Source organism: Salmo trutta, chromosome 7, assembly GCF_901001165.1.
Source record: "Salmo trutta chromosome 7, fSalTru1.1, whole genome shotgun sequence".
Lineage (NCBI taxonomy): Eukaryota > Metazoa > Chordata > Actinopteri > Salmoniformes > Salmonidae > Salmo > Salmo trutta.
In genome coordinates, this window is record NC_042963.1 from 21,368,147 (window position 1) to 21,392,596 (window position 24,450).

Genomic DNA, 24,450 nt, shown 5'->3' on the forward strand with positions numbered 1-24,450 from the left:
TTAAGTACGCTATTGATCATCTTGGCTGGCTGCTCAAGATCAATTAACCCACATGTCCACTAACCCCATGCAATCTTTCTGATTGAGAGGGGGTCAAATACTTATTTCCCTCATTAAAATGCTAATCATTTTATAACAGTTTTTCTGGATTTTGTTGTTGTTATTCTGTCTCTCACTGTTCAAATAATCCTACCATTAAAATGATAGACTGATCATTTCTTTGTCAGTGGGCAAACGTACAAAATCAGCAGCGGATCAAATACTTTTCCCCCCTCACTGTACATACTTTGACGACTCAGCACACTGAATTATGCAGTAAGCATTGACGCAATGAGAAAATTAATTCATGAGAAAAACTTAAGTCTGAAATAGGAGCCTATTATCAATAAACCCACAGAATACAAAGTCATTCATTATTAAAGGAGCAACAAAAAGGTATTTTCAAATGTGAATAATGATAGCAGCTAACCTATCAGTGCATGTGGCCTAGGGTGGTCTAGCAGTCTATAACAGATCACATATAACGCTGCGGTATGGGTTCAAATCCGTCCCACTGCTAGTTCAGCACACTCTCTCCATCTTTAATCCTATCAAATAAACAAAAAATATGCTAAGTGAAAAAATCTAGGAGCAACAATGGCTCAGCTGCGAAGTGGTAGGCCACACAAGCTCGGGACCGTGCAGGAGCGCATAAAAATAGTCTGTCCTCGGTTGCAACACTCACTGCCTAGTTCCAAACTGCCTCCGGAAGCAACGTCAGCACACAAGCCTAAGATCACCATGTACACTGCCAAGCATCGGCTGGAGCGGTGTAAAGCTCGTGCACAATTGGACTCTGTGAGCAGTGGAAACGCGTTCTCTGGAGTGATGAATCGCGCTTCACCATCTGGCAGTCCGAAGGAGGAACTATACTGCTCAAAAAAATAAAGGGAACACTTAAACAACACATCCTAGATCTGAATGAAAAGAAATAATCTTATTAAATACTTTTTTCTTTACATAGTTGAATGTGCTGACAACAAAATCACACAAAAATAATCAATGGAAATCCAATTTATCAACCCATGGAGGTCTGGATTTGGAGTCACACTCAAAATTAAAGTGGAAAACCACACTACAGGCTGATCCAACTTTGATGTAATGTCCTTAAAACAAGTCAAAATGAGGCTCAGTAGTGTGTGTGGCCTCCACGTGCCTGTATGACCTCCCTACAACGCCTGGGCATGCTCCTGATGAGGTGGCGGATGGTCTCCTGAGGGATCTCCTCCCAGACCTGGACTAAAGCATCCGCCAACTCCTGGACAGTCTGTGGTGCAACGTGGCGTTGGTGGATGGAGCGAGACATGATGTCCCAGATGTGCTCAATTGGATTCAGGTTTGGGGAACGGGCGGGCCAGTCCATAGCATCAATGCCTTCCTCTTGCAGGAACTGCTGACACACTCCAGCCACATGAGGTCTAGCATTGTCTTGCATTAGGAGGAACCCAGGGCCAACCGCACCAGCATATGGTCTCACAAGGGGTCTGAGGATCTCATCTCGGTACCTAATGGCAGTCTGGCTACCTCTGGCGAGCACATGGAGGGCTGTGCGGCCCCACTAAGAAATGCCACCCCACACCATGACTGACCCACCGCCAAACCGATCATGCTGGAGGATGTTGCAGGCAGCAGAACGTTCTCCAAGGCGTCTCCAGAATCTGTCACGTCTGTCACGTGCTCAGTGTGAACCTGCTTTCATCTGTGAAGAGCACAGGGCGCCAGTGGCGAATTTGCCAATCTTGGTGTTCTCTGGCAAATGCCAAACGTCCTGCACGGTGTTGGGCTGTAAGCACAACCCCCCCCCCCCCCCCCCCGTGGATGTCGGGCCCTCATACCACCCTCATGGAGTCTGTTTCTGACCGTTTGAGCAGACACATGCACATTTGTGGCCTGCTGGAGGTCATTTTGCAGGGCTCTGGCAGTGCTTCTCCTGCTCCTCCTTGCACAAAGGCGGAGGTAGCGGTCCTGCTGCTGGGTTGTTGCCCTCCTACGGCCTCCTCCACGTCTCCTGATGTACTGGCCTGTCTCCTGGTAGCGCCTCCATGCTCTGGACACTACGCTGACAGACACAGCCAACCTTCTTGCCACAGCTCGCATTGATATGCCATCCTGGATGAGCTGCACTACCTGAGCCACTTGTGTGGGTTGTAGACTCCGTCTCATGCTACCACTAGAGTGAAAGCACCGCCAGCATTCAAAAGTGACCAAAACATCAGCCAGGAAGCATAGGAACTGAGAAGTGGTCTGTGGTCCCCACCTGCAGAACCACTCCTTTATTGGGGGTGTCTTGCTAATTGCCTATAATTTCCACCTGTTGTCTATTCCATTTGCACAACAGCATGTGACATTTATTGTCAATCAGTGTTGCTTCCTAAGTGAACAGTTTGATTTCACAGAAGTGTGATTGACTTGGAGTTACATTGTGTTGTTTAAGTGTTCCCTTTATTTTTTTGAGCAGTGTATAAAGTTTGTTGGAGGAGGAATAATGTTCTGGGGATGTTTTTCATGGTTCGGGCTAGGCCCCTTAGTTCCATTGAAATCTTAACGCTACAGCATACAATTACATTGTAGACGATTCTGTGCTTCCAACTTTGTGGCATCAGTTTGGGGAAGGCCCTTTCCTGTTTCATTATGACAATGCCCCTGTGCACAAAGCCAGGTCCATACAGAAATGGTTTTGTCGAGATTGGTGTGGAAGAACATGACTGGCCTGAACAGAGCCCTGACCTCAATCCCATTGAACACCTTTGGGATGAATTGGAACACCGACTGCGAGCCAGGCCTAAATCACCCAACAGCAGTGCCCGACCTCACTAATGCTCGTGGCTGAATGGAAGAAAGTCCCAGCAGCAATGTTCCAGCATCTAGTGGAAAACCTTCCCAGAAGAGTGCAGACTGTTAGAGCAGCAAAGGGGGGGACCAACTCCATATTAATGCCCATGATTTTGGAAAGAGATGTCTGACGAGAAGGTGTCCACATACTTTTGATCATGTAGTGTATGACTCATAAACACCATAGAGTGGCATCTAGTGACTATGGCCAGTACTGCAACATTCATCCCCTCTCCTGGTGAATCCTGTAATTATTAATCAAACCAGACAAGGTCATTAACCAACCTTGCAGGATTTGTCGCTGGCGGCCCATTGATTCTAGTAGTTCATCAAAGCCATGCTATCGCAGTGTCTGGAGAGGACACAGCATGTTTATTTATGAGGGGTCTTCCCCTCAAGGACGGTGGACCCCAAACACTCCAACCAAGGAGGGGAATTAACCCTGTATCACTGGCGGAGATTAGGGCTTCATCCCAAGTGGTACCCTGTGGGCCCTGGTCAAGAGTCGTGCACTGTATAGGGAATAGGGTGTCATTTGGGACGCATCCTGGAAAATCCTCTATGGACATTGCCGAACACAGTTTGATGACTAACATTCACTGAGTGTACAAAATGTTAGGAACACCTGCTCTTTCCATGACATAGACTGAACAGGTGAATCCAGTTGAACGCTATAACCCCTTATTGATGTCACTTGTTAAATCAACTTCAATAAGTGTAGATAAAGCGGAGGAGACAGGTTAAAGAAGGATTTTCAAGCATTAAGACATGTATTGTGTATGTGTGCCATTCAGAGGGTGAATGGGAAAAATAAAACACTTAAATGCCTTTGAACAACGTATGGTAGTAGGTGACAGGCGCACTGGTTTGTGTCAAGAACTGCAACGCTGCTGGGTTTTTCACGCTGAACAGTTTTCCATGTGTATCAAGAATAGTCCACCACCCAAAGGACATCCAGCCAACTTGACAACTGTGGGAAGCATTGGAGCCAACCATGGGCCAGCATCCCTGTGGAAGGCTTTCGAGTCCAGGCCCTGACGAATTGAGGCTGAGGCTGCAACTGAATATTAGGAAGGTGTTCTTAATGTTTTATACACTCAGTGTACATCCCTTAATACATCCCAGATATATCATGGCATGTTTAATTGCTTTGTAAGGGCACCAAAGAGAGTCAGAGGGAATCAAGGTCATTGAAACTGACAATCTGCATTTCAGTGTGTTCTTCCCAAGTCTACGATTTGTGTACGAAAGGCTGTGAAGAAATAATAGTTCATCATATTAGAGCTGTAGCTCTGGCTACTAGTGAAGTGGAGCAGAGCATTCTGGGTGATCTCCAGCTCAGAGTCAGAAAAAAGAAGCTAAGGGTGTGTTCGTAAATTGCCTCCAGTGTGTCAGTGTGCGCTCTGGGCCATTCGTGAATTCAGAGCTGTTCACTCTCAGAGCATTCATAGATCACACTGGACGGTCTGGCCAAGGTGTAGGGCTGATCGCAGCATTCTGACCTCTCAACCACATTCAAGCACCTAAGCGAACTGGCTAAAGTTGGCTAGTTTTCTAGCTACTTCCAGAAATAAATGAGAGAACACCTCACTCGTACCATTTCAAGTTCATGCAGTTGTGGCAGTGCTTTGCTTTATAGTACATGTGCAGCGACACGCTTTTGGTCTCTAACTATTGCGGGCACGATCATGTTGTATACCGCTGTATAGTCTTGAATAGCATCAAGATGTTATAGCCATGTTACATTCTTATTGTTTAGTATAGTGAATTGGAGATTGTTTATATCTATGATTCACTATTGTGTCTTTATTTCCCCCTTGTCTTTTCAGACTACACACAACCAAGTTGGTTAACACTCAAGCTGTCAATCAAGCCTTTAACATCCTACACTGTGCTGTGCTTTGCCCTATACTGTGTGAATCCTCATCTTTATTAAACCCACAACTATAATCCACTTTACTGTCATCTGTGCCCCAATCAGCACCTGGGAGTGAACACATTAAGCAATACCAAACCTAAGAATATACAGTCCACCAAGTCCTCCACTTAGGGTTGCACCTTTCCGGTATCTTTCGTAAAATTCCCAGGTTTTCCAGAAATCCTGTTTAAAAGATTATTGGAATCAAGTGGGGAAAAAAAATGAAAATCCTGAATACTCCTGCATTCCCAGGAATTTGGGGAATGTTACTATCATTTTGCAAACCTAACTCTATTACAATTTAGGATAATTTACTTTGTCTACCTCGGTTAGGTAGACATCACAACAACAGCTATAATAACAGCCTCTGTGGATGACCACTCAATCGTGTTTAAGTAAAGACAGAAGTCTGTAGCTTCAATCAATACGAGATTTATTCAGTTAGTCAGTGATTTTGCATGGAGAAAATAAAACATTATTTCGTGAAACTATTCATCTCCATGAAAGATGTTATAGAAAAGAGTTTGTAAAAAATTCCACATGCGTATTTGGAGGAATTTGACAGGGGCAGTGCCATTTCGAATCAGCTACCTAGTACCTAGCCTGTCATTAAGGTAACTGCTTGTTTTGGAGTCCTGAAGTAACATGTTGGCCACGTCGAAGAACTTGTGTTCATACGCAAGCTTGTAGTAGGTGTAAACGTCATCACAGTGTTGCAATAGTCTCTTCAGGTTCTGGCCCGCACTGCTCGGAGGCGTGTTGTGAGTCAATCTGAAAGATAGGACCAGACCAATGATTAATATCAGCAAGAAGATATTCCCTCCTAATTCTGGAAATCATCTGAAATTACTTTTGGGATATGTCCTCAAACAGGCAGGCGGGGAGTGGCCTGTGAAGTCGGAACTCCTCTAGGTAAGCAAAGTCTCCACTGAGGATGACCTTCTGGTAGAGCACCTCCGCCCAGTCTGGACTGTAGTCGTAGGCCTCCGACAACACAAAAGCCTAGAGACAAGAGAAACAACACAGTTTAAAATAATAGCTTAAAATAAGCTTAGCTACATCTCATTATGACATACTACTGAGAATCAATCTACATTTCAGTACATCCTTCCCAAATCTAGGATTGGGATAATTGATTTTTCCTCCCACTATTACAATAGCGCCGGTACCACAAGTCTAGCATTTGGATAACTGATTTAGTATACCACGGTTACATTTAGTGCCATTACCTGGTAACAGCGGGGCAGTGCCACTATAGCACCAAGGAGATCTGATTGGCGCAGGTTTATGACACGTTGGTCTTGACCGTGGTTCAGGAAGTGGAGCTGGAGTGTGGTCAGCTTTGCCATTTTGACACAACGTGCTGCCTGGCGTACACACGAGTCCTGAGGGAGAACACACACGCACATGCATATACGTGCATGCGTACACACACAGACACACAGCAACTTTTTATCTCCACTGCAAAGCTATTACTCACGTTCAATTAACACTAGAAAGACCAAGATAATAATGACGCAAAACAAATTTAAATGTTTTATTACTCTGCTATTTTTTAAGTCATCCTTGACTTTTCCTAAATAAGTCTATATAAAAATTCTAACAACGACAGTGTGTTATATCACAAACAGAACTGGAGTCACTACCCATACCTATATGTACATAGTTTACAATTACCTTGTAAACCTGCACATCAACTCGGTACTGGTACTCCCTGTATATAGCCATGTTATTTTTACTCATTGTTATTCATTATTCAGTGTATTTATTCCTCGTGTCACTATTTCGATTTCATTTTTTATCTTTAACTCTGCATTGTTGGAAAATGACCCCTAAGTAAGCAATTCACTGTTAGTCTACACCTGTTTTTATGTGACAAATAACATTTGATTTGAGTTATAACCAGTTTTAGGAGGACATATTTTTTTAATGGCTTTCCCGACAGTTGAAGGTGCCATGACCAGTTGATAATCACCCCGATAATTGCCTCAAAACTGAACATAAACCATTTTTTTTATACATATAACAGATGAAATAAATGAAGTAAAGTATGATAAAGGGGAGAATGGGAGCGTTTATGAGCGAGGGGAAGCGAACGATGCTCAAAAAACAAGCCTGGTAGGCACCATGAACAAAGTGAGACGGGAGCTCCCTCCCTCTGCGCAAAATATGGCACCCACACAGGTTCGAACCTCATGTTCAAAAGTTATTGCAATTTTTCCCCTTGTAGGTTGGCCAAAATTAGGGTGACTAAATCAATGGAGGCCAGAGAAAAAAAGTTGTCAAAATAAGAAAAATTGCACAGCATCGCGTAAACTAGGCTGGATGATTTGCGAGAATGATTGCTACCTCACGGGTTCACATTTCCCGTTGAACTCGTCATCTTTCTACTCGAATCCGCAGGACATAAAACAATATAGAGGTGAGATAGTATTTTCATATTTTAGTATAAGCTTTAGAAGATTTTCTCACAAAAACAAGCGTATCTCTGTGAAATGTCAACGGGAGCACTGAACGTACCGCAATCTTTTTATTTTCAAAGCCTTTCACAATTAATTCAGCTTGTGCCATGCTAATTTAGCTTTTGCGACTCGTAGAAACAACTTTGAAGATGACCACCACAACATGTACAATCCTCAAAAGTTGCTGCGAGAAAGCTGCACCGCTTGTCAACAGCTCTGTGATTATTATCGAAGTATTAGGTTAGGAAATCCGACTATTTGGATATACTGTTAATGAAATGTTAGTGAAAGACCCCACTGAACGACGTAGAACATGAATCATCATATTTGTGTTGGTAAAATGTATTTTATAACATAAAGAAGTGAAATTTCATCAGCAAAGCTTGTTTTCACCCACTCTGGGTAGATTGGGTGGTAGTACTGAGCCATTAGTGCTTTTTCAGTTCAGTTTTGACACGATTCCAAAAAAATTATCACGGTTTTCGATTAACATTAAATGCATTATGAATAATTACATACAAATGATTAGAGCTTTTTAATAGAAATTGCAAAGGCAAAAATAATGGACATTCAACTGCCAAAACATTGAACATTTTCCATTGGCTCAGTCAGGTCCAAATTGAAAAATAGGAAATAATAAAATATTGCAATTCTGTAGACTCCTTTTTAATTCCTTAGAGTCATCATCTCATCTCTGCTCAGGCAGTCGCAGCCAGCCAGTCAGACAACCATCTAATGTTATCTCTGTTCTCCTCACACTGTACTGTCTTCGCTCAGTACTAGTGTGAGGACACCCTACATACACTGGATTCAGAAAGTATTCAGATCCCTTCCCTTTTTCCACATTTTGTTACGTTACAGCCTTATTCTAAAGTTGATTCAATTATTATTTTTCCTCATCAATCTACATACAATACCCCATAATGTCAAAGCGAAAAGAGTAAAAAAATAATATATATATATTTACAAGGGTATTCAGGCCCATTGCTATGAGACTCGAAATTGAGCTCAGGTGCATCCTGTTTCCATTGATCATCCTTGAGATGTTTCTACAACTTGATTGGAGTCCACCTGTGGTAAATTCAATTGATTGGACATGGAAAGGCACACACCTGTCTATATAAGGTCCCACAGTTGACAGTGCATGTCAGAGCAAAAACCAAGCCATGAGGTCAAAGCAATTGTGTCGAGGCACAGATCTGGGGAAGGGTACCAAAAAATGTCTGCAGCATTGAAAGTCCCCAAGAACACAGTAGCGTCCATCATTCTTAAATGGAAGAAGTCTGGAATCACCAAGACTCTTAATAGAGCTTGCCGCTCGGCCAAACTGAGCAATCAGGGAGAAGGGCCTTGGTCAGGCAGGTGACCAAGAGCCCGATGGTCACTCTGACAGAGCTACAGAGTTCCTCTGTGGGAGTGGGAGAACCTTCCAGAAGGACAACCATCTCTGCAGCACTCCACCAATCAGGCCTTTATGGTAGAGTGGCCATGCGGAAGCCACTCCTCAGTAAAAGACATATGACAACCCGCTTGGAGTTTGCCAAAAGGCACCTAAAAGACTCTCTGGTCTGATGAAACCAAGATTGAACTCTTTGGCCTGAATGCCAAGTGTCACGTCTGGAGGAAACCTGGCACGATCCCTATGGTGAAGCATGGTAGTGGCAGCATCTGAAAATAGCTGTGCAGCGACGCTCCCCATCCAACCTAATAGAGCTTGAGAGGATCTGCAGAGAAGAATGGGAGAAACTCCCAAAATACAGGTGTGCCAAGCTTCTAGCATCATACCCAAGATTCGAGGCTGTAATCGCTGCCTAAGGTGCTTCAACAAAGTACTGAGTAAAGGGTCTGAATACTTATGTAAATGTAATATTTCCCCAAAAAATTGAATCATACATTTGCAATATATATTTTTTTTAAATACTGTTTTTGCTTTGTCAAAAATGTAATCCATTTTAGAATAAGGCTGTTCTAAAATGTTGAAAAGTACAGTAACATAAAGTAATGAAATGTTCTGTTCTTTAAAAAATATATTTTTGTATTCTAATGTTAGGTAAGACCTTCATAACCACAACCAAATGCTAACTTTTCGGATAGCATATATTAAATCTAGTTATTAGACTGTTCGAATGTTGATGTCCAAAACATGTGTCATTGGCACAAAGGGGGATCCAAGGAGACCTTTCTAGCATTAAGCAACACTAAACAGAGGACCTGTGTTTGATAGTTGGAGGGATAACAATACCTTAGAATAGCTCTCTGCAGCATCCTTCAGGAGAGTAAGAACCTTTATCAAGGCACTTTTGAGTTCAGGGGTCACTGCTGTTATGGGTTGAGAAGGGAGTGAGTGAAAAACACTGTCTGCATGTCCTGTAGCTCTTCAATGAGTTTGTGTCAATGACTCATACACAGGCTACATTCAGGTGCAAATAAAGTTAAAGCAACAGAAACTATTTTTTAAGAAGTTGCCCTTTATACAACAGGAAAGATACTACAATATTGAAAAACACATCCTTTAACACCAGGGTTGGGGTCAGTTCAGTTTTTGACTCAAGAGATTTGACATTCGATTCATAAAATGAAAATTGTCTACTGTTTTCTATGAGGACGTTTCAATTCATAAATTGAATTTTAATTCACTTCCAGAATTGAAAACTTAATTTACCTCAGCCACTATACCATGTTCTTTATATGCGTCACAAATATATAGTATGTCTGACTTCATACTTTAACTGTAGTAATCCTCATACTATAACTGTAGGCCTTGTCATAGCTCACCCCAAGGCTGGGACTCGATCAGTTTGAGCTGGGTGCGGGCGGCTCCCTCGTGGTTCTCTCCTATCTCTCTGCACATGCTGAAGCATAGGGCCACCATGTTGTACTTCTCACTGTCCCCCGGCAAACACCGCTTGATGTAGTCCAGCAGGGCCGTCTTCAGCCGGAAGTTCTGCAACACACACACACACACCGTTTAGATACTAGAGTACTATACGTATAAACAAGTGCACTACAAAACACAAACTTTAATACCCCTTTCACATTACTGAACTGACCCAAGCAGAGCTGTACTGTGCTGGCCTGGTTATGCATCCAATAGTTGCTGGAGCTGTGCTGGAAAGGACAACGTGAAAGGAAAATATCCTTTCCTATTGTCTTAATTCTGGTACTCCAAGACAGTCCTACACATCTAAGGCATGGTGTTCTCGGAAAACAGCATGTACACAACCCCTGTGATATATATATTTCCTGTCTCAGCTAAAATACAATGACTAGATGCCTCTCTCTGTCTGACAGGTCTGTTGTGTCTCTGTGGGTGTTCTGTCAGACCTCAACGGAGACTGTTTTGGGAAGAGCGATCTCTATCTGTTGTTTGTGTGTGTGCAGTTTCTACGTTTGTGTGTGTGAGAGAGAGACAGATCTGTGTGTGTGCGCCTCTTACCGACTCCACTTTTTTCCTGAGCAGCATCTCGAAGCGGTGGTTCTGGTTGAGCAGGTCGAAGATGTAGGTCATGTCATTGTATCTGCCGATGCCAGTGAGGAGACGCACCTGAAGGGGTCAACACAAGGTGAGTGCACACACGCATACACATGCACAGAGAAAAGAGAAAAACACCACCATGCTTACAGTACAGTCATGGCCAAAAGTTTTGAGAATGACACAAATATAAATTTTCACAAAGTCTACTGCCTCAGTTAGTATGATGGCAATTTGCATATACTCCAGAATGTTATGAAGAGTGATCAGATGAATTGCAATTAATTGCAAAGTCCCTCTTTGCCATGCAAATGAACAGAATCCCCCAAAAACATTTCCACCGCATTTCAGCCCTGCCACAAAAGGACCAGCTGACATCATGTCAGTGATTCTTTCATTAACACAGGTGTGAGTGTTGACGAGGACAAGGCTGGAGAGCACTCTGTCATGCTGATTGAGTTCGAACAACAGACTGGAAGCTTCAAAAGGAGGGTGGTGCTTGGAATCATTGTTCTTCCTCTGTCAACCATGGTTACCTGCAAGGAAACACTTGCCGTCATTATTGCTTTGCACAAAAAGGGCTTCACAGGCAAGGATATTGCTGCCAGTAAGATTGCACCTAAATCAACCATTTATCGGATCATCAAGAACTTCAAGGAGAGCGGTTCAATTGTTGTGAAGAAGGCTTCAGGGCGCCCAAGAAAATCCAGCAAGTGCCAGGATCGTCTCCTAAAGTTGATTCAGCTGCGGGATCGGGGCACCACCAGTACAGAGCTTGCTCAGGAATGGCAGCAGGCAGGTGTGAGTGCATCTGCACGCACAGTGAGGTGAAGACTTTTGAAGGATGGCCTGGTGTCAAAAAGGGCAGCAAAGAAGCCACTTCTCTCCAGGAAAAACATCAGGGACAGACTAATATTCTGAAAAGGTAGAGGGATTGGACTGCTGAGGACTGGGGTAAAGTCATTTTCTCTGATGAATCCCCTTTGCGATTGTTTGGGGCATCCGGAAAAAAGCTTGTCCGGAGAAGACAAGGTGAGTGCTACCATCAGTCCTGTTTCATGCCAACAGTAAAACATCCTGAGACCATTCATGTGTGGGGTTGTTTCTCAGCCAAGGGAGTGGGCTCACTCACAATTTTGCCTAAGAACACAGCCATGATGGAGCACCTTGCCATAAGGCAAAAGTGGCTCGGGGAACAAAACATCGATATTTTGGGTCCATGGCCAGGAAACTCCCCAGACCTTAATCCCATTGAGAACTTGTGGTCAATCCTCAAGAGGCAGGTGGACAAACAAAACCCCACAAATTCTGACAAACTCCAAGCATTGATTATGCAAGAATGGGCTGCCATCAGTCAGGATGTGGCCCAGAAGTTAATTGACAACATGCCAGGGCGGATTGCAGAGGTCTTGAAAAAGAAGGGTCAACACTGCAAATATTGACTCTTTGCATCAACTTCATGTAATTGTCAATAAAAGCCTTTGACATTTATGAAATGCTTGTATTTATACTTCAGTATTCCATAGTAACATCTGACAAAAATATCTAAAGACACTGAAGCAGCAAACTTTGTGAAAATTAATATTTGTGTCATTCTCAAAACCTTTGGCCACGACTGTACACAATAATTTGGAGCAATTCGTTTATAGTCAAATCTCACCAGGTAATCCATTGCAAAGCCATCAACATATATTACAATGTAATTTACCATACAATGACTGGGAAGGAGGCCCATGTGTGACCAGGCAGAGAGATTTACCAGCAGGCTGTAGTGTTCGCTGTGGGCCAGGTGTGCGTGGCTAAGGTGGCGGGCAGCCTGCAGCACCCTCACTATGCCCTCCATGTTACAGGTCAGACTGAAGCAGTCGTGGGCCAGGATCAACAGCTCCACCGCTACACAACAAGAGGGAGAGTTAGATATTATGCATCGTTATACATGATATTATCCACCAATACACTGTAACGCATTAAACTGCAAATGAATTGGTAACTGGTTGGCATGACTCATTTCCATTGGTAGCTCTTTACATACGTACCCATATACAGGTTCGAAATAGAAGATTTTGGATACTGATAAGCTCCTAAATTGTAACGCAGTGGCTGTACAGTAACACGCTACACATGACGTCAGAGCTCAAGGTCTCAATGTCTCAATATTGGTTTTTACTGACAGCGATTCTGAACTTGAACACCGCACGCGACAAGATGTTGCCCCCATCCCTCCCACTAATTGGGAAACTTCTGCAAATGTTTTGTTGTCTGAGTGCAGGAAATGCTGTAAATAAAGAGGACTCTATGTATTTTGAAAGATGAGACATTGAGGATTATAATAAATACCGCTTTGCAGGCTGCCCGCCACCTTAGCCACGCACACCTGGCCCACAGCGAACACTACGGCCTGCTGGTAAATCTCTCAGCCTTCCCTGTAGCTCAGTTGGTACAGCATGGTGTTTCCAACGCCAGGGTTGTGGGTTCGATTCCCAAGGGGGGCCAGTACGGGAAAAAAATAAAAAAATGAAATGTATGCATTCACTACTGTAAGTCGCTCTGGATAAGAGCGTCTGCTAAATGACTAAAATGTAAATGTAATGTAATACAAGCAAGCCAAACACCCGATAGTCCAAATGTGCACTAAACGTTTCCATATCAAAAAACTTGTCATTATGATCACTACTGTATGCTTGATGTACAGTTACAAGATGACATAAGCCTATGTTTGTCGTATCGTGAAGAAATTTGGCGGGGAACGCTCACCTGAATGCACTCGTGACTATTATATGCGCACCAAAATTATGATCGGCTTCTCCGAATTTCCTTGCGAAAGCCTAACACTATAAGATCATATTTTGTAACGTAGCTAACCATGCTGGCAATAGAGCGCGCTTTCAAATGACGCCCACCTTACCAGATTGTGATTGATAATGGTATGCGTACATTTTGGAATGTGTAAACAACAGTAATTGTGAGAAGGCGGGGACGCAGTGCTGTGTTCCAAAGAAAACAACTACAAGTGTGCTTGCTCTAGTTCCTCAACGGCACAGCTAGGGGAGCTCAAAACAGTACCTTATAGTTGAAGACTCTTCTTTGAGTCATAAAAAAGTGCATTGAAATTACAGTTGAAGTCGGAAGTTTACATACACTTCGGTTGGAGTCATTAAAACTCGTTTTTCAACCACTAGACACATTTTTTCTTAACAAACTATAGTTTTGGCAAGTCGGTTAGGACATCTACAAAAATTGTTTACAGACAGATTATTTTACTTATAAATCACTGAATCACAATTCCAGTGGGTCAGAAGTTTACATACACTAAGTTGACTGTGCCTTTAAACAGCTTGGAAAATTCCAGAAAATGATGTCATGGCTTTAGAAGCTTCTGATAGGCTAATTGACATTATTTGAGTCAAGTGGAGGTGTACCTGTGGATGTATTTCAAGGCCTACCTTCAAACTCAGTGCCTCTTTGCTTGACATTATTGGAAAATCAAAAGAAATCAGCCAAGAGGAATGGGCCAAAATTCACCCAATTTATTGTGGGAAGCTTGTGGAAGGCTACCCGAAATGTTCGACCCAAGTTAAACAATTTAAAGGCAATGCTACGAAATACTAACTGAGTGTATGTAAACTTCTGACCCACTGGGAATGTGATGAAAGAAATAAAAGCTGAAATAAATAATTCTCTACTATTATTCTGACATTTCACATTCTTCAAATAAAGTGGTGATTCTAAATGACCTAAAACAGGGACTTTTTACTAGATTAAAATGTCAGGAATTGTGAAAAATGTTGTTTAAATGTCTTTGGCTAAGGTGTATGTAAACTTCCGACTTCAACTGTACGTAGGAACTGCGCACACTTTGGAGAGGTGTGTAGCCATTTGGAGACAGATACCAGTTAGACCTCTCACGCAAACCCCTTTTTTTTGTCTTATGTTGCACCTACCACATTTCACATGAATATTCTTATCATGTTACTGAATGTATCCATAGTATTTTCAGATTTTGTTACCATCAAATGCGGTAAAAAGTACAGTAAATGTAAAATGCACATAAAATCAACATTTGGATTCAGTTAGTGTCAGATTAACTGTTTTGTCCTCACTTTTAGTCTAATAATTTTCCCATAATCTCCAAACTGTTCCCTTTTGATTGCTACCATGGTTATGCATATGCTTTACATATTTCTTCTGTAAGAAACATTTAAATGTAGCCCTATCCATATAGGCCAATTCCCACTAGTGCAAGGGGTTTTAAAGAACTATGGCTCGACTAACTAAATAGAGTGGAATAATTCCATGATAATACTATATTACCATTGTTTATCACTACAGTACTATGACAGAGTGTTTATCTAGTATTTAGTGTCTGAAGTAAGACTCAGCTAATAGAATGGAATAATTTCATTACCATAAGAGAATAAGCCTATGTTATCCAGTGTTTGTCACTACTGTGGCAGTGAGAGTGTTACTGTAGTATTGACTAGGGCCGGGATGATACCAGCATTGCAATGTTGTCGTTATGTTGTCATCCAGAGTCACATTTTATTTATTTTCCAAGCTCAAGCACACAATATTTTACATACAGCAGGTTTTTAAAGGAGCAAAGAGTTTGTTCTGCTTCGTGTTTTTATTTTTGCCATGGACAAAAAAAATTGCGATACTGGTATCGTCACAGCCCTAGTATTGAGTATGTCTTACTGCAGCCGAGCTCTCCCAGTGGCACAGTGGGGATGTGGTCCAGCAGTTTGATGCCCACCAGGTTGGGGTCCCCACACAGCTTGGCCAGCTGCAAGAAGGACTCTCTCCCTTCCTCTGGACTGAACATCTGCTTCTCTGCTGTGAACACACACCAATCACTACAGTCGTTGTGTCTGACTCAGGGTTTAATAAGACAGTAATAAAGTCCAATAGCAAGGATAGCGCAGGAGGTGCATATTAAAGCTTTGTAACCAATTATCTGAGCTCTTAGCTACGATTATACATTTCCTGTAACCTTAGGACTAAAAATGAATCCGTCTGACTAAAATATGGGTTTTAGTAGGTAATAGAACCACAACATATTCAATATATGAGTAGGGATTTAAAAGTATGCAAAAATCTTCTAGAGGGACGATTAGTTGCATTTAAGCAGCCATATCAATCAATCAACCTATCCATCATTCCTCTCACCAGTCTCTCCGTCCTGTGCAGAGGCCAACAGGCCCTGGACCACGGCGGTGGATACAAGCTGGGCCACGGTGTCAGGCTGCAGGCCCTGCACACTGATGAAGGCCTGGGCCTTCTTATAGCGCTCCGGCTGCTGGGACAGTAGCACCTTACACAGCACCGCCTGAGGCTCCTCGGCTGAGATCTCACTGTATGAACACTGCAGCTCCTAGGTAGCGGTATCAAAGGGTCAAAGGTTACCATGATCAAGGTTATGTTCAATGGGCACCAAATGGAAGAACTGATTGAAATAGTGAGCAAATACCTGCCCTTGTACAATAAGAAAAGCACATTTTCATTTTACGTTCCAAATCGTTTTAAAACATCTTCCTTTGTGTGCCCTAATGCACACAACCAAGTTCAACTCATAACGACATGTAGAAATGGAATACACTAGATAGTGAAATCACTGATCATGTATATTCAAATCTAGGATATTAATAAAGTACATTATAAAAAATACTACACAACAACAATGCTCTCATGAACACACAGCAATGTACATAACTTCAATTCACTTCACAAAAATAGGCTGTCTGTTGTTTAGGTCTGAAAAGGCAGCAACTTTGATGTTAAGGTCGGAAAAGATAGGGGAGTACCTTGGAGAGCTCGTAGAGACTCAGGACCTGCTTGCAGTAGCTCTTTCCGTGGCGACATTCGTCCACCAGTATCTGGAGCTGAGTCACCGTTTGATCCTCTGGAGAGGGCACCATCACAAAGGAGGACAGGCTGCTAAAACTAGTTGCTGGAGTGGGAGCATTCACAGAGAAACAGGTGGACAGCGTTCAAAGAGGGGATATGTCAATAATGCAAAAGGCCAGACATAGTGAGGTTCAAAAGGGTTTTGACTGTTACACATTTGTTGTCGTTTTGGCTCTGTACTCCAGCACTTTGGATTTGAAATAATACAATGACTATGAGGTTAAAGTGTTGACTAGTCGTCAGCGTTAATTTCAGGGTATTTAAAAAAAAACATTTTGCTCCCTTTGTCTCCCCAATTACTTGATTACAATCTTGTCTCATCGCTGCAACTCCCCAACGGGCTCGGGAGAGGCGAAGGTCGAGTCATGCGTCCTCTGAAACATGACCCGCCAAACCATGCTTAACACCCGCTCGCTTAACCCGGAAGCTGTTCAACTGATGACCTAAGTCAGCCCGCAGGCACCCAGCCACCATAAGGTGTCGCAAGAGCGCGATGAGCCAAGTAAAGCCCTCCCGGCCAAGCCATCCCCAAACCTGAACGACGCTGGGCCAATTGTGCGCCGCCCTATGGGACTTCCGGTCACGGCCGGTTGTGACACAGCCTGGGATCGAACCCACTGCAACACAGCGATGTAGACCGCTGCGCCACTCGGGAGGCCAATTTGAGGGTATTTTAATCAATATCGGGTGAACAGTTTAGAAATTACAGATGCATTTGCAGTTTGTTTTGATGTAGTCATTGCATGCTAGGAATATGGCACCAAATGCTAAACTTGTGACTACTTTAATAGACATTAGTCAATTGTTCTCTAAAATGGTGGGACTATGTACAAAAATTCTGTAGTTTCTTAACGGTTCACCCGAGCTATCAGTCTGCACTTTAACCTCATTGTCATTGTATCAATGTGCTGGAGTACAGAGCCAAAATAACCAACAAACTGTCATTGTCCAAATCTCTTTCGTACCTGACTATAAACTATGTATGTGTTGTGACTGTTACTGACAATCTTTGAATTGTTGTTTGGGTGTATGTGAGTGTTGTTTTGATTCTTCAGAGGGTTGTTGACATTTTTGGCACTGTTGTTTGGATGTGTCTGAGTGTTTTTTTAACTTGTGACCTCTGCACATGAAGACTGGGATATGTTCCGGGTAGCATCTGAGAGTAACATCGACGAATACACAGATACGGTGTCTGAGTTCATCAGGAAGTGTATAGGAGATTAAACCTGTTAAACTACCGAAACCAGAAACCGTGGATAGATGGCAGCATTCGCGCAAAACTGAAAGCGCGAACCACCGCATTTAACCATGGCAAAGTGACTGGGAATATGGCCGAATACAAACAGTGTAGTTATTCCCTCCGTAAGGCAATCAAACAGGCAAACCGTCAGTACAGAGCAAAAGTGGAGTCGCAATTGAACGTCTCCGACACGAGACGTATGTGGCAGGGTCAACAGACAATCACGGACTACAAAGGGAAAACCAGCCACGTTGCAGACACCAACGTTTTGCTTCCAGACGAACTAAACACCTTCTTTGCCCACTTTGAGGATAACACTACCAAGGACTGTGGGCTCTTCTTCTCTGTGGCCGAAGTGAGTAAGACATTTAATCATGTTGGCTGGAGTGTTTACGGATATATTCAATCTCTCCCTATCCCAGTCTGCTGTCCCCACTTGCTTCAAGATGTCCACCATTGTTCCTGTACCCAAGAAAGCAAAGGTAACTGAACTAAATGACTATCGCTCCGAAGCACTCAGTTAAGGATCATATCACCTCTACCTCACCTGACACCCTAGACCCACTTCAATTTGCTTACCGCCCCAATAGATCCACAGATGAAGCAATCGCCATCGCACTGTACACTGCCCTATCCCATCTGGACAAGAGGAATACCTATGTAAGAATGCTGTTCATTGACTATAGCTCAGCATTCAACACCATAGTACCCTCCAAGCTCATCATTAAGCTTGGAGCCCTGGGTCTGAACCCAGCCCTGTGTAACTGAGTCCAGGAATTCCAGACGGGCCGCCCCTGGGTGGTGAAGGTGGGGCCGAGAGACTGAAAAACAGTTTCTATCTCAAGGCCATCAGATTGTTAAATAGCCATCACTTGCCAGCTTCCACCCGGTTAAGCAACCCTGCACCTTAGAGGCTGCTGCCCTATATATATAGACATGGAATCACTGGTCATTTTAATAAGGGAACACTAGTCACTTCAATACTGTTTAAATAATGTTTACATACTGCTTCACTCATCTCATATGCATATACTGTATTCTATTCTACAGTATTTTAGTCTATGCCCCTCTGACATTGCTCAATCTAATATTTATATATTAATTCCATTCTTTTACTTTTAGATTGGTGTGTATTGTTGTGAATAGTTAGATACTACTGCACTGATGGAGCTAGGAACACAAAAATTAAGCTACACCCACAATAACATCTGCTAAATATGTGTATGTGACCAATACAATTTGATTTGATTTTGAACAACTCTGACATGCACCAAACAGTAGTTTGTTGTTTGAGTGTATCTAGTAGGTTAACTGATGGTCATGTGGAGCTTACAGCTGGGAATGCTCTTCTTGGGCAGGCCCTCAAAGGTGAGCATGTCCTGCAGGCCAGCCTGGAGCTCGCCTGAGGCCAGGCCTCTGCAGTGCAGCACTACCCACATGTCCCGGGAGCAGAAGGAGAAGTAGCGGCACACACGGCTCGCTTCGTGGATACACCCTTCGTCCAACAGCTGCCCCACCAGGATAGCCAGAGCACCCTGCTCCTCCGACCCAGTCTTCTCCCCACCCTCTTCCTCAGGGGAGAAGCTGGGCAGGCCGTCTAAGCTCAGGTACCTGGGCTCGTTGAGCACTGCCATCTTGGAGAAGGAGAACTCCCTGATCAGGGCCTCGTAGGAGTTTTCCTCGGGGGCTATGGTGGGCACCGGGAGGGCGAACATGCTCTCCTTCTCCATGGCGGTGAGCAGGACTTGCTGGCGCACTCGGCTAGTCCACAGCTGCTTCTCCAGGTCCTCGAGACGTGCCAGGGGAGCTAGGGTGAGCCAGGACAGCCAGTGGCCGGCCAGGCTGAGGAGAAGGCACCTCTCCTGGACACACAGCAGCTCTGTCTCGGCCACGGAGCCCCGGTGAGGCTCAGAGGCACCTGCCTGGGCCAGGAAGAACTCTGAGGCGGCCCCAGGGCTAGTGCTGTTAGTCCTGAACTGCTCGTGGCATTTTCTCCAGAAGGACACCCGGGTCTCCCTCCTCTCCCAGTGCCGCTTGGCCTTCAGGGCACTGAGGTCTTGGAGTAACTTTAAAGAGGGATATCAGAAGGAGCGTCAAGCCACAATGGTCCCTGTCTCAAAACATGAATCATGTACTGTGCCTTCAGAAAGTATTCATACCCCTTGACTTATTCCACATTTTGATGTGTAACAGCCTGAATTCAAAAAGGATTACATATATTTTTTTCTCACCCTTCTACACACAATACCCCACATTGATAGTGTTTTTAGAAATGTTTGCAAATTTATAGATAATGAAATACAGAAATATCTCATTTACAGTGCTTTCGGAAAGTATTCAGACCCCTTGACTTTTTCCACATTTTGTTACATTACAGCCTTATTCTACAATGGATTAAATGAATTTGTTTCCTCATCAAATCTACACACAATACCCCATCATGATATAGCGAAAACAGGTTTTTCAACATTTTAGCAAATATATTAATAATAAAAAACTGAAATACCTTATTTACATAAGTATTCAGACACTTTGCTATGAGACTCAAAATTGAGATCAGGTGCATCCTGTTTCCATTGATCATCCTTGTGAAGTTTCTACAACTTGATTTGAGTCCACCTGTGGTAAATTAAATTGATTGGACATGACTGGGAAAAGCACTCACTTGTCTATATAAGATCCCACAGTTGACAGTGCATGTCAGAGCAAAAACCAAGCCATGAGGTTGAAGGAATTGTCTGTAGAGATCCGACACGGGATTGTGTTGAGGCACAGATCTGGGTAAGGGTACTAACAAATTTCTGCAGCATTGAAGGTCGCCAAGAACACAGTAGCCTCCATCATTCTTAACTGGAAGAAGTTTGGAACAACCAAGATTCTTCCTAGAGCTGGCCTCCCGGCTAAACTGAGCAATTCAGGGAGAAGGGCCTTGGTCAGGGAGGTGACCAAGAACCTGATGGTCACTCTGATAGAGCTTCAGAGTTCCTCTGTGGGGATGGGAGAACCTTCCAGAAGGACAACCATCTCCGCAGCATTCCACCAATCAGGCCTTTATGGTAGAGTGGCCAGACGGAAGCCACTCCTCAGTAAAAGGCACATGACAGCCCGCTGGGAGTTTGCCAAAAGGCACCTAAAGACACTCAGACCATGAGAAGCAAGATTCTCTGGTCTGATGAAACCAAGACTGAACTCTTTTGCCTGAATGCCAAGCTTTCACGCCTGGAGGAAACCTGGCACCATCCCTACTGTGAAGAATGGTGATGGCAGCATCATGCTGTGGGGTTGTTTTTCAGTGGCAGGGCCTGGGAGACTAGTCAGGATCGAGGGAAAGATGAACGGAGCAAAGTACAGAGAGATCCTTGATGAAAACCTGCTCCAGAGCACTCAGGACCTCAGACTGGGGCGAAGGTTCACCTTCCAACCAGACAATGACCCTAAGCATACAGCCAAGACAAGGCAGGAGTGGCTTCGGAACAAGTCTCTGAATGTCCTTGAGTGTCCCAGCCAGAGCCCGGACTTGAACCAGATCGAGCATCTCTGGAGAGACCTGAATATAACTGTGCAGGGACACTCCCTATCCAACCTGACAGAGCTTGAGAGGAATTCTTCTGCAGAGAAGAATGGGTGAAACTCCCCAAATACAGGTGTAGCTTGTAGCGTCATACCCAAAAAGACTCAAGGTTGTAATCGCTGCCAAAGGTACTTCAACAAAGTACTGAGTAAAGAGCCTGGATACTTATGTAAATGTGATATTTCTGTTTTTTATTTTTAATACATTTGCAAATAAATCTAACCTTTTTTGTGTGCAGATTGATGATGGAAAAAAATATTTAATCAATTTTAGAATAAGGCTTTAACATAACAAAATGTGGAAAAAGTCAAGGAGTCTGAATACTTTCTGAATGCACCGTACATAAGTATTCACACCCCTGAGTCAACACTTTGCAGAAGCACCTATAGCAGCGATTACAGCTGTGAGTCTTTCTGGATAAGTCTCTAAGAGCTTTCCACACCTGGATAATGCAACATTTGCCAACTATTATTTTCAAAATTCTTCAAGCTCCGTCAAATTGGTCACTCAGGAACATTCACTGTCTTGGTAATAAACTCTAGTGTAGATTTGGCCTTGTGTTTTAGGTTATTGTCCTGCTGAAAAGTCAATTCATCTCCTAGTGTCTGTTGGAAAGCAGACTGAACCAGGTTTTCCTCTAGGATTTTGCCTGTGCTTAGCTCCATTCCACTTATTTTTTTATCCTGAAAAACTCCCCAGTCCTTAATGATTACAAGCATACCCATACCATGATGCAGCCACCATATATTTTTTTAAATATGGAGAGTGGTACTCAGTAATGTGTTGTATTTTCCTCAAACATAACACTTTGTATTCAGAAGAAAAAAGAAATGTATTTGCCACATTTTATGCAGTATTACTTTAGTGCCTTGTTGCAAACATGATGCATGTTTTGGAATATTTTTATTCTGTACTGGCTTTCTTCTTTTAACTCTGTCAATTAGGTTAATATTGTGGAGTAACTACAATGTTGTTGATCCATCCTCAGTTTTTTCCTATCACAGCCATTAAACTCTGTAACTGTTTTAAAGTCACCATTGGCCTCATGGTAAAATCCCTGAGTGATTTCCTTCCTCTCCAGCAACTGAGTAAGGAAGGACGCCTGTATCTTTGTAGTGACTGGGTGTATTGATACACCATCCAAAGTGTAATTAATAACTTGCTCAAAGGGATATTCACATTATTTTTTTACCCATCTACCAATAAGTGCCCTTCATTGCGAGGCATTGGAAAACCTCCCTGGTCTTTGTGGTGGAATCTGTGGTTGAAATTCACTGCTTGACTGAGGGACCTTACAAATAATTATATGTGTTGGGTACAGAGATGAGGTAGTCATTAAAAAATAAATGTTAAACACTATTATTTCACACAGAGTGCAACTTATTGGGTGACTTGTTAAGTAAATTTTTACTCCTGAACTTATTAAGACTTGCCAAAACAAACGGTTTGAATACTTATTGACTCAAGACATTTCAGCTTTTCATTTTTAATTAACTTAAAAAAAACACAATTCCACTTAGACAGGTTGATCAGTGACAAAAACATCTAAATGTAATCCATTTTAAATGCAGGCTGTAACACAACAAAATGTGGAACAAGTCAAGTGGTGTGAATACTTTCTGAAGGCACTGTAGATTCTAGACCAAATCAACATACATTAAATATACCAAAAGTTTAGGGCAGTGAGAGTTGAGTTTACACTGAACAGGCTGCACATGATCTAGTTGATGAGCATTGAGGACCCACGAGCTCACCTCGTTGATGACCAGGCTGTCAATGGGCAGCCCTGCCAGCTCGGCCACCTGGCGGGCCTTGTGGAACAGGCCGCTGTCTTGCAGCTTCTCCAACATGCTCTGGCACTCTCCCTGCAGGATGTCAGGGGAATAGCTCTCAAGCAGCCTGGGAGAGAGAGACACCGAGGTGTCCTGGAGAACCTGGCTGAGGAAGCTGAGCTTCTTGAAGTCCGGGCCTGCTCACAGAGAAAGAGACCGATGCATACATAGCAGCAAAGACTGGTCAAGTCCATGAGTCAACCAGAAAATCCTGTTTACAGTATTGTATTCTCAATACCTCACGCAAGCAGAAGACAGTGATGAACAAGCACAAAGATACAGACTCAAACATGAATGGCCTGAGTCAGACAATAAGCTACAAAAAATAATACAGTATTCTCAACACCTCACACAAGTGGAAGACAGTGATTTAAGTCCATGATGAAAAGGCGTTCTGCCTGCTCACGTCAACCATACCTGGAGGGTTCCGTGGTAATCATACGGTAAAAATATCTGTCTTCATAGTTTTAGTCATGTTAAGCGACATTTTGTTTGCACAGTGTTATGAAGAGAAGTCAGGCTTACAATAAACACAGAGACACCAAACTCTTATGGACGTCATTTAGGTTAAGTCTCGTTTAATTGACAGCTAATTAGCTAAATATGATGATCCAATGCAACAGCTGAAGACTCGGTGTTACTACAGTGTAAATACTGGTGTCTCACCGTTAGACTTGAGCAGGCGCTCCATGTCTGCGAGCAGCTGCAGTAGTCTGCGCAGCTCGTATTGTGTGGAGCACTGTTGCATCATGGTCAACAGGAGGACTGAGGCCTGGCACTCCACCCACTGGAGAGGGATGCCCGCTGGTGCATGAGCACCACTGCTCCTCAGCTGTCAGAGAGAAAGAGAGAGAGATAGGGATATAGAAAGAGAGAGAGGATAAGGGAAAGATGAAAGAATAAAGCGAATTGAGATTGGCCTACATGCAACACACACATACCTCATAGGAACTATGGCTGAATAACCTCTCGTGTACACAGAACACATCACATTCATGCTAGAAAGTCTTCCTCTCCTCATTTCTTCCATTAACTACAATAGAGGATCATGAAAAGTAACAGAAATGAGGGCACCTTTCACAAGGACAGGAGATCACAGTGAATACAGGAATTAAATAAATAAAGAACATCAAAGTTAACTATGGTCATCGAGAGGGAGGACTCGGTGAGACTACGGCCA

The 24,450-nt window shown here is 43.2% G+C and overlaps 1 protein-coding gene across 3 annotated transcripts in view; it reads right to left on the reverse strand.

Moving 5' to 3' along the window:
- Positions 1-5,205: 5,205 nt before the first annotated feature.
- spg11 (SPG11 vesicle trafficking associated, spatacsin) overlaps positions 5,206-24,450 on the reverse strand; it is a 91,718-nt gene continuing 72,473 nt past the window's right edge. For 2 of the 3 annotated variants that reach the window (XM_029758365.1, XM_029758364.1), the window contains exons 28-40: positions 23,937-24,102; positions 23,193-23,407; positions 19,201-19,933; positions 16,525-16,670; positions 15,890-16,094; positions 15,419-15,556; positions 12,483-12,616; positions 10,688-10,795; positions 10,027-10,195; positions 9,494-9,570; positions 6,019-6,174; positions 5,640-5,791; positions 5,206-5,560 (exon numbers count right to left, since the gene is read on the reverse strand). In XM_029758365.1, the coding sequence (XP_029614225.1) occupies positions 5,377-5,560; positions 5,640-5,791; positions 6,019-6,174; positions 9,494-9,570; positions 10,027-10,195; positions 10,688-10,795; positions 12,483-12,616; positions 15,419-15,556; positions 15,890-16,094; positions 16,525-16,670; positions 19,201-19,933; positions 23,193-23,407; positions 23,937-24,102 (2,583 nt within the window). In that variant the 3' untranslated portion in view covers positions 5,206-5,376. The remainder of the gene's footprint in view (positions 5,561-5,639; positions 5,792-6,018; positions 6,175-9,493; positions 9,571-10,026; positions 10,196-10,687; positions 10,796-12,482; positions 12,617-15,418; positions 15,557-15,889; positions 16,095-16,524; positions 16,671-19,200; positions 19,934-23,192; positions 23,408-23,936; positions 24,103-24,450) is intronic. The other variant, XM_029758366.1, reaches the window with a different exon arrangement.